The 10,968-nt window shown below is 46.6% G+C and overlaps 1 protein-coding gene across 1 annotated transcript in view; it reads left to right on the top strand.

Annotated features, from left to right (window-relative positions):
* PRKCA (protein kinase C, alpha) overlaps nt 1–10,574 on the top strand; it is a 329,541-nt gene extending 318,967 nt beyond the window's left edge. The window contains exon 16 of the mRNA XM_011992150.1: nt 9,130–10,574. Coding sequence (XP_011847540.1) covers nt 9,130–9,294 — 165 coding nt within the window. The 3' untranslated portion in view covers nt 9,295–10,574. The remainder of the gene's footprint in view (nt 1–9,129) is intronic.
* Nucleotides 10,575–10,968: the final 394 nt, after the last annotated feature.

Below are 10,968 nucleotides of genomic sequence, written 5' to 3'. Positions count from 1 at the left end.
TACTCGGGAGGCTGAGACAGGAGACTCACTTGAACCTGGGAGGCGGAGGTTGCAGTGAGCCAAGGTTGCGTCATTGCACTACAGCCTGGGTGACAAGAATGAAACTCCGTCTCAAAAAAAAAGAAAGAAAGATCCATAATGTTCAGAAGAGTCTATGTAAGAAGAAATTTTAAGTTTGAAACAGATGTCACCTCTGGAAAGGGTAATCTTCAGTGACTGAGGGAGCAGTGGGTGTCCACCCTGCCTGTCAGCTTCAGGTGAGCGTAGAGGCACCATGGGGAGGAGGGATTTGGCCCAGCAACCAGAAGGCTCACCGAGGGAAGGAAAGCGCTTTCTGCTTTGCCAGAAAAATAAAAGCTCCAGGATTCTGATCCACCATCACTTTGAATTTTGTAGCCTTTTATTCTGATTTATAATTAAGGTGAATGAAATGGCCAAGAACAGCCTTCAAATTTCCACTCATCCTGCCTGTGATCAATAGCAGTTTATACAAATACCAGGAGCATAAGGTTAATTGATTTTTCTTTTTTTAGTTCTAGCCATTGGCACCAAGGAGCAGAATAGCAAGTTCATAGGCAAGCCAGAATAATTCACTGTACTTAAATGATTATTAGGGAGGGAGAAATTAATCTATAATGTTAACACAAGAAACGTATTCCAGAGTGGGCAGGCGGAGCACGTTGGAAATAGGCCTTTCACAGATGGCCATTTTTTTGTGTGTGAAATTACTGTAAGTATTCTATTTTTTAAAAAGGCAGAAAAAAAATAGAACTGTCTTCAGGACATTGTCATCCAATGACCCACAGCCAGAGCCAAAGAGAATAAGAACACTGAGGACATCCCTGCAGCAAGAACACACAATCGGGGTTCCTTTTCCCAGTCACCACAAAGTCCTCCTTCATTTCACAGTGCCATTAGCTTGTTTAGAGAGTTTGATGATCATTTAATTATCGAAGCTGGTGCAAGGATCCTTTTTTTTTTTAATTTTATTTTGAAATAATTTCCAATTTCAGGCTTGCAGAAGGGCCAGGAAAGTAATTTAAAGAACTTTTGCATTCCTTTACCCGTGTTCCTCGATGTTAACATTTTAGCATGTTCATATAGTTATATTCTTTTTTTCTTTTTTTTTTTTTTTTTGAGATGGAGTTTTGCTCTATCACCCAGGCTGGAGTGCAGTGGCACGATTTCAGCTCACTGCAATCTCCACCTCCCAGGTTCAAGCAATTCTCCTGCCTCAGCCTCCTGAGTAGCTGGGATTACAGGCACCTGCCACCACACCTGGCTGATTTTTTTTATATTTTTAGTAGAGTCAGGTTTTGCCATGTTGGCCAGGCTGGTCTCGCAAACTCCTGACCTCAAGTGATCCACCTGCCTCGGCCTCCCAAAGTGCTGGGATTACAGGCTGACCTCGGTATCATCCTTTTTCTGTATATCTCTCTGCGTATAGGTAGACACACACATCTGTTAGGTTGGAGCAAAAGTAATTGCAGTTTTTGCCGTTACTTTCCATTCTTTTTGCCGTTACTTTTGTACCAACCTTAATATATACTTATTCTTTTCTGAACCATTTGAGAGTAAGTTGCAGAGTTAATGCTTCTTTACACCTAGCTAATTCCCTGTGTATTTCCTGAACATAAGGACATCCCCCGGTACTGTGTACTTTTAAAAATTACTCCAGCAAGCTAGGTATATAGTGCAGGGGCTCTGCAGGTGAAAGAAGGAGGGAGGGTCCCCAGCATGGCTGTGTCACAGATCAGATACCATAGGCAGCCTGGGCCACGTCTCATCAGTTCTCTAGGGTGGCAGGCAGCTTCATTCTCTTGGCTTTTCTGTTGAGCTAGTAACAATGATGCCAATTAAAATTGAGATCTCAAAATGGGAAAGTTTGTCGGCAACATACAAACACTAACCAGCCTTTGGAGACTACGGAAGTCACATCATGCTGTATCTAGGTTTGATTTAAGCCTCGACACTAGTCTAAGACAGCACCTTTTACTTGGCTAACTAGAAGCAAAAGCAGTTTTTCCTATTCTTTAATCATTACTCTCTCAAATACTTTTCTGCTTAGCAGAGAAATCAGAAGAAATGAGACATTTAAACTAATAATCAATATAAATAAGCATCGCTGTTGCAAGCCTCGGGGCGCTTCAGTGATGAGTGATGGCATACATACAGACCCTGTGTACATCAAATGGTATGAATTGACAGGTTTCCATTGTTGGCAGTGAAGGTTTCCAAGAACTATGGCCATTACAACTTTTCTTGGAAAAAGAGCTTCAAATCCTCTAAATCTGGCCGTTAACATAAAGACCAAATGGAGTACATGTTTTTATTCCGTAGATGACAGCCGGCAGTAAGCCAGAACCTTCACCCTCATACACACGTGGCTCTCACACCTAAGGAATCCCCTCATTTAATGTGTGGCTTTTGGCCTCTGTCTATCAGCAAACTCATCAGCGGAATCAGCCTTCCTCCAGAACAGAGTTTTCCCTTTCTGAGATAATGCTGCAGTGCAGTAGGTGAGCTGAGTACTGTTTAATTTTGTCAGAGAAACCAAAGACTATATGAAGTTGGCAGGAGGTGAAAGGCATCCCAATCCCTTTAAAAAATTACTATTAACATGTTCTCTCTATCTGGTGAAATGAACAGTTAAGTGGTAGAGAAGGGCATAAATGAAAAGATATCTCCCCAACTACTGGTCCTATTCTTCATGATCTTTTCTGTAGCCTTCCAGAAAGTTGCTGTGTGTGTAAACATATACACAGATGAGGTTGTGCCATGTTACACACCCTTGCGTCTTTCACTTAGCAATGTGTCCGAGAGGTGTTTCCGCATCAGCTCTCGTGGGTTTATAGCATTCTTTACGTGTCCATTCCCGATTCTGGACTTCCAAGGCCAGGAACTGACTATTCTCCAAATCCTCTCCTTTGTCCGTTCTTATTCTCCAGACTGTGTGTACCAAAATGCACTGGCTTCAGTGGGCTTCCAGGTCTTCGGTGAGCACGTTTCCAGAACCTTGGGTGACTAAATGAGCAAACTAACCCCACTTTATAACCCTTAACTGTGTGTCCCTGCTTGTGTTGGTCATGCACGAAGCCTGCTCCCTGAGCATGCTAATCTTCAGAGAAAGGGCAGACCAATGGCCAGACCCCTTGCTGGATGGCTCCTTAGTATGGACATTACCTCCCAGGAAGCCCAAGCGATACACGCCAGCCCGTTTCTGCTGTTGGTTATTTAACTTAAATGAAGACGCTGTGCAACCACGAGTTGGAGAGCTGTGCAGATGGTGGCGGTGTGGTTGCTATGCGCTCCACTTTACCCCAGCACTGGGGCTTGAAATACAAGTAAGGGTTTCCCCTACGATGAAGCGCATCCTGCCTTTGGTCATCGTAAGGGATAGCTCCCACCTCGTTAGGTTTCCTTTCTCCATAGTCTTGCAACATTCCTTTACTCTTTATTTGTTCTGCATCCTTCCTCCCCTTCTGGGTTTTGTTTGGTTTTGCTTTTTAACAGCAATGTTTTGAGCTACTCATATTTCCCATAATTCCCATAGCTGTGACCACGGGGTTGTATTCTACATGACTGAGACACCGAGGTAAAGGGCAGGGGTGAGACCAACACGTGTATTGCTCATGCCCAGAGACCTCTCACAGGTAAGAATCAGCCACGAAGCCAACTCCTGCATTGCATCTCAGTCTCCCGCACACCCTATCACAGAAGGAAAGGGGCTGTGAGCATTGAGCAGTGTGTTTGCCACACAGGGCTTCAGTGGGGGCACATTGCAATCCCAGATTCCACCCAGAGTCCACGTCATTCATGTTTCGTAACATCTTTACCATGCCTGATTTATCTTGGGTTCGTTGCATTCATTGACAGTTTGACCAAATGGGTAGGAATATCAAAAATGACAAAGGAGTTCAGTCCTGAATCCAGAGATCAGAAAGAGGGAGGTAGCTTATTAATAACGTTCATTCATCCCTCAGGTATCGATCACATGCCTTTTACATGCTGGCGCTTGCTTCCCAGGGTGTACCTTATGTCTGTCCTGCCTCCTCATTGAGGAAGGGCCTCATGCCCGCTAGTTCCCTGGATCCTCACAACAGCCTGGGAAGGTGGATGGTCACATCCGCATCTTACCTTCACAGACAGATGCTTTGAGTTTGCCAAAGCTATACATTGGGGCTCTTGATCTCTGGCCACATCCTTCTCCCCTCTGTGTCCCCACTTTCCCTTGGGTGTGTCAACATCGCCTGGTCTCAGGGAGTTCAAGAGTCACACGCTGACTGGTTAGGTCTGACCACCCCCTGATGTCCTCTTCCCCTTTATCTCTGTCCCATACCCATCGTGTGGTACCCATCACATCCCAGAGGGCAAAAGCCTCAGTCGGCAAAAGATGTGGGTGACCTTTGGAGGTGGAGATAGTGCACACCCAGCCCAGTTGCACTCACAAGGTATAAATGTTACTTTTAGTGGCCATGTGCTGTTGGGTGGTCTAGAGCTCTGAGGCCATGGACAACCACACCTGCCTGCTGTCACAGACTGCTGTAGAGGCTGCCCTTCCAATGGCGGTGGTGATTACCTGCCTGCCTCATCCCTGAGGAGTGGCGGGAGGCTGCCTGCAGTCATCTTGTACTCATTCACTTGGCGTTTGTGTAGTCATGCTTGGTGCCCCTCAGCCCTTTAGCCTCTTTGCTTTTTCTTGCTCCCTACTCAGCTCCAAGATGGCACCTGAGGCCATTGCCTATCAGGCTCATGGTGATGAGTAAGGTTAGAACATTGATAATAGGAAGAATCTCTTCCATATTAGGAATGCAGTAGCTTCTTGAATCTACTGCTTTTCCTTTCTCCAAGGATCCAGAAATCTCTGGTTTTCATTGTCTTTTTCAGTAGGAGGTGGTAGTGGTGGTGGTGGTGATGGTGATGGGGGCGGTTTTCCACATTAACATCTTGGAAAATGAGTAGTTCAAGATCTTCTCCAATTTGACTGAGAGTAGATTGTCTGTTTCCAGGGCTACTTTTGCTAAGAGCTGTGGAAGGCTCATTTATAATACACTGGCAGACCTTCTGTGGTAGAAAAGGAAACGGTATTTCTCACCACGCCGAGTCTGGAGTAGAAATAGCTGTGCTGCCCCCTGGCTCTTGGTGGGGCGAAGGAGACTTCTTTGTGGCTTGATCTCCCTAAGAATAAAAAGTTCTTGAGTCTCGGAGCTGATCTAACCCTCAGGTCATCCTGCAGCCCTTCCAGGCTTTCTTCCCTTGCTTGCTAAGATCCACTCATGGCTCGTTTCTGTCCCATGGTTGATGTGTCTGAACTTCAGTGGTTTAGTTTCTACTCTTCGCCCTCGGCCTGTGCCTGCCTCTTGTCTCTCCACCGAAGAGAACCAATTTAAGAAAAGCTTTCATTTGTTAAAGTGAGATTTCTCCCTCTTTGAGTTCAAGGAAAATTCCAGAGAGATTTACAGTGAGAAAGAAGAGGAAGGTGTTTCCAGCAGTGAGCAGTTTTGAGACCAGAAGCCGCACAGCCGCACTCAGTGTGACTGCAGGGCAGCAACTGGGTTGATCTAGGCTCCACAACTTCCCCCTTAGCTCTGCAGACCTCTGCACAGGCAGAACACGAGCTCTTAACCAGGAAGGGATTTTTGTCCCATTTTATCACAGTACTTAGCTTTTCAAGCAGTGGGCACCCTCAGGAGTGACCTTTCTCTGGACTTTAGAATTGGATGTCCTCAAGCCTCCCTCTCCAGGCTTCTCAGTGGGAAGGTTTCTGTAGTCCCCTTTTTAGAGCTTGGGAGATCTCCTTTTAGTTTGCTTTTTATTTTTCCTTGGCAGTAAAGCCATGGCTTTTGGAAACGTCCCATTGGACGATGATTCGTGAATGCCATAAAGACGGGACTAAAATGCCATAAAGATGGGACTGAAAGGGTCAGACCTGTGTACTCTTTTTGCAGAACACATTAATAAATTTAGAGCAGGACAGACATCCAGCCTAGACATCTAGTCCATCTGTGCAGCCCTAAATTCATCCAATGTGTCCTGTGAAAAAGGGAGAGAACATTTTACCTTGGCTTGCTTTGCTCGTCCTTTTGGGGACTCACGTCCTTTTATTACATTTTTTCTAGAAATTCCTTCTTGCTCATCTTTGCATGGTTAGTGAGTATCAAGAGAAGCACAGATGATCTCTTATTAAAGGACCACACATCCCAGCCTCTGGGAGCCCTGATTGTAGGTTCACTTGAATTCTTACAGGCAATGAGTATTGATGAATCAGGTTCCAAAAGGATGTTCCCAAAGCCAGCTCCACTGAGCTGTCACACTTGCTCCAAATGCTTTTGCCTTGGGACTTCTGCCACTTCTCCATTGTCCACTCTTGCATACGGCTGCTAATTCCTAATTCCCTACTTTCGCTTCATGTCTGCCCTCACACGGATCTTAGGACCTACTCAGCCTCACACGATAGTCTTGGTATGTCCCAGAGTTTCTCGGCAGCAGAACTGTTGACATTTTCCCCCAGTCATTCTTTGGGGCGGGGGCAGTGTCCTGGGCCTTATAGGATGTTCCACACCATCCCTGGCCTCTATCCCCTAGATGCCAGGCTCGTCCTGCCCAAGTCATGACGACCAAAAATGGGTTCCCTGGGGTCAGAATCATCCCTGGTTGAGAACCACTGGTATATCCAGAGGAGGGCTATTTCTTTGGCTGTTGTCATCATCACAGCAGCATCTGAATGTGGAATTCCAAGGAAAGTTGGTTTCTATTTGTTTAACTGATGAACTAAGTACAGACTCCCAATTAATTCCTAGGAAGAAACAGCGTGTCCTTATTTATTTTTCAAAGAGCCTTTCTCGGTGTTTGCAAATGGCCTGTACACATAGGGTAATGTGAATTGCAGATTCTGCCTCTGCTGACCTTGGCTTTGAGGTGCTTTGTGCTCTTTCAAGGAAATATACCACGGACACGTGGGGCGTGAGAGCGCAAGCTTTGCTACCCCACGTGTGAGAGGCAGGATGGATGTGACAGTAAGCCTCATGTCTGTATGGCTCCGCAGAGTAACTTGAAAGCACACAGACAGCCCCTGCCTGTCATCCCCTCTGCCCCACCACACACGTCACCCACATACTCACCATTCATTGCAGTGTGAAATCTCCTTGGGTGAAGAATAGGTGGTCGCTTATTAAAATGGAAATAAGCCCAGAGGCTGGGCGCGGTGGCTTACGCCTGTGGCTCATCCCAGCACTTTGGGAGGCCAAGGCCAGCAGATTGCTTGAGCTCAGGAGTTCGAGACCAGGCTGAGCAACATGGCAAAACCCTGTCAATACAAAAAATAGCCAGGTGTGGTGGTGCGCACCTGCAGTCCCAGCTACTCAGGAGGCTGAGGTGGGAGGAACAATTGCGCTCAGGTGGTTGAGGCTGCAGTGGGTCATGCTCACACCACTGCACACCAGCCTGGGTGACAGAGTGAGACCCTATCTCAAAAAAGAAAAAAAAATTAATAAACCCAGAAAGGAAAGCTGTTTGTCATAAAAACCTTACTTTGAATTTATGACATGCTTTCCACCTCAACAGGTACTTAGGAGCAGGTTTTATTTGATGAAAAGTAGGTGGGAAAAGGGTAATGAAAGTAGCTTCATGGCCGGGCATGGTGGCTCATGCCTGTAATCCCAGCTACTCGGGAGTCTGAGGCAGGAGAATCACTTGAACCCAGGAGGCAGAGGTTGCAGTGAGCTGAGTTCATGCCACTGCACTCCAGTCTGGGCAACAGAGCAAGACTCTGTCTCAAAAAAAAAAAAAAAAAAAAGATTCTCAAGCACACCTCATAGAAGAGAAAGTGTGAAAAAGGAGCTGAGAAAGCACAGCCCATGAAACTCAACTGCCTTATAAAAACACTAGCAGCACTCGCGGCCTCTCGCCTCTGCTGGGCTCTGTGAAAACCCCATACATTTCACCTTCATGACAGCCTTGGCAGGAGGTGTGATGATTCTCCCAGTGTTACAGATGAGCAAACTGGGTGGACCCCACTTCACAGTTAATCCAGAGCTATTCTCTGTTAGAGACCCAAGGATGCCTAGTTAGTTTGAAACATGTGCTAGCTCATCGTGAATCCATATTGGCCCTGTGGTGCTAGCAGCAGGTCCCAGGGCAATAATTGGCAACATCTGGAAAATCTTTCTTAGGATCCTCAGTGAAACTCTTCCTGCTTCAGAATCACCCTGGGCTTTCGGGGACTTCAACACGCCACTACCCTTGTGGGTGGCTGACAAAGTGAAGAGACACCCCTTCCCCACTTTTGGGGTCAGGCTACCAAGCCATGCTGCCTAAGCGGCTGTGTGTCTCAGAGACTCCAGTGCAGCAGTTCTGCCTGCAGCCTCGACGCGCACAGAGCACCCCAGTGGACCCTGGAAGAGAGGAAGGGCCAAGACAGCAGGCCTCTCCCTGCCTCCCCAGGGTGCCATGCAAACCACCTCCAGCCTGAGACCACCCTGCAAATGAGCTCCAGTCGCCCAGCCTGCCCGCTGGCCAGCTGTGTCTAGGTGTGCTAAATCCTAGCTGGGCCAGGTGCAAATCTCCCAGCCTTGCCACCACACCTACCTCATATCGCTTGAAGCTTAATTTAGGGGCTGGGGTTGCTAGAGCAGCCCAGTAGGAAGGCAAGGATAACACAGTTTTTCATTGCAAATATTGCGGCAAAGAACGAGATGTCGGCAGTAACTCACCCCCCTCGCTTGGTCCAGGGGTAACTGCCTGCAGCCCCAGCCAACGTCCTGGCCTTTCAACACGGAGCTGTGACTGACAGCCCCGCGTGCGTGGCTTCCATGCTGTCAGCTCCGCTTGCTTGGTGAGGTGGACGTGAGGGGACAGGGGCTGTCCCCTTGTTGCTGCCTCATTGCCAGCCGTGCATTCCCACCCAGGGCTTCTGTTCGGGGTATTTCGAGATTTACAGTTGGGTAACTCCTCGTTGTCTGCTGTGCCTGGCTTTTGAATCCAATAGGCCTGCAAGTCTTCCAAGATTCCTCCTGCCTAACCAGCCCTGAGTTCCCCAGGGCCGTGCCCCTCTCCAGAGAGGGCCCTCGGAGAGCTGCTGTGCATTGTCATGTGGACTGACCTTTCCTTCTTTTTGTCTTTTCTCCACAGTGCGGCAAAGGAGCAGAAAACTTTGACAAGTTCTTCACACGAGGGCAGCCCGTCTTAACACCGCCTGATCAGCTGGTTATTGCTAACATAGACCAGTCTGATTTTGAAGGGTTCTCGTATGTCAACCCCCAGTTTGTGCACCCCATCTTACAGAGTGCAGTATGAAACTCACCAGCGAGAACAAATGCCTCCCCAGCCCCCAGCCCTCCCCACGGTGGGAAGTGATCCTTAACCCTAAAATTTTAAGGCCACGGCCTTGTGTCTGATTCCATATGGAGGCCTGAAAATTGTAGGGTTATTAGTCCAAATGTGATTAACTGTTCAGGGTCTGTCTCTTACAACCAAGAACTTTATCTTAGTGGAAGATGGTACGTCATGCACAGTGTCCAGTTTAATTCTGTAGAAGTTACGTCTGCCTCTAGGTTAACCCTTCCTAGAAAGCAAACAGACTGTTGCCCCATTTTGGGTACAATTTGATATACTTTCCATACCCTCCATCTGTGGATTTTTCACCATCGGAATCCCCCAACCAGAGATGTTAAAGTGAGCCTACCCCAGCCCAGGGGGCTGGAAACATCTCCACCCAAGACGTCTTGGAATCCAAGAGCAGGAAGCCAAGAGAGCGAGCAGGGAGGGACTGGGGGTGGGGGAGGCCTCAAAGTACCCTCTACGTCCGTTCTCTGCCTCCATGGAAACAGCCCCTAGAATCTGAAAGGCCAGGATGAACCTAATCACTGTTCCCAAACATTGACAAATCCTAACCCAACCATAGTCCAGCAGTTACCAGTTTAAACAAAAAAAACCTCAGATGAGTGTTGGGTGAATCTGTCATCTGGTACCCTCCTTGGCTGATAACTGTCTTGATACTTTCATTCTTTGTAAGAGGCCAAATCGTCTAAGGACGTTGCTGAACAAGCATGTGAAATCATTTCAGATCAAGGATAAGCCAGTGTGTATGTACGTTCATTTTAATCTCTGAGAGATTATTTTTCAATCCAGGGTGCCATCAGTAATCATGCCACTACTCACCAGTGTTGTTCGCCAACAGCCACCCCACACACACCAATATTTTGCTGCCTACCTTGTTATCCTTCTCAAGAAGCTGAAGTGTACGCCCTCTCCCCTTTTGTACTTATTTATTTAATAGGCTGCAGTGTCGTTTATGAAAGTACGATGTACAGTAACTTACTGGAAGTGTTGAATCTAGCATCAGCCCCTGCTGATTGATTTTCCTCCCTTCTCCAGCCCTGGATGTCCACTTAGGGATAAAAATAATACGGTTTTGATTCCCATTTCTAGTACACCTGGAGCTGTAGAATCAGGAAACCCGGATGCCTAACAGTTCAAAGATGTTTTATTGCTAGAAGGATTTTACTATGTTTTGCAAATGCATCATGCAATGAATTTTGCATGTTTATAATAAACCTTAATAACAAGTGAATCTATATTATTGATATAATCGTATCAAGTATAAAGAGAGTATTATAATAATTTTATAAGACACAATTGTGCTCTATTTGTGCAGGTTCTTGTTTCTGATCCTCTTTTCGAATTAAGTTTTAGCTGAATCCCTTGCTTCTGTGCTTTCCCTCCCCGCACATGGGCACTGTATCAGATAGATTAATTTTTAAATGTAGATAAAATTTCAAAAATGAATGGCTACTTTACATGATAGATTAGGCTCTTACTACGTGTGTGTGTGTATATATATATATTTGATTCTACCTGCAAACAAATTTTTATGGGTGAGGACTGTTTTTGAGCTGACACTCCCTCTTAGTTTCTTAATGCCACCTTTCATCCCAGTTCCTCCGCCACTCTTCCTCTTGGGGACAACAG

Source organism: Mandrillus leucophaeus, unplaced genomic scaffold (assembly GCF_000951045.1).
Source record: "Mandrillus leucophaeus isolate KB7577 unplaced genomic scaffold, Mleu.le_1.0 Scaffold404, whole genome shotgun sequence".
In the NCBI taxonomy this organism is placed as follows: Eukaryota; Metazoa; Chordata; class Mammalia; order Primates; family Cercopithecidae; genus Mandrillus; species Mandrillus leucophaeus.
This window is presented reverse-complemented; position numbering and strand designations above follow the sequence as displayed.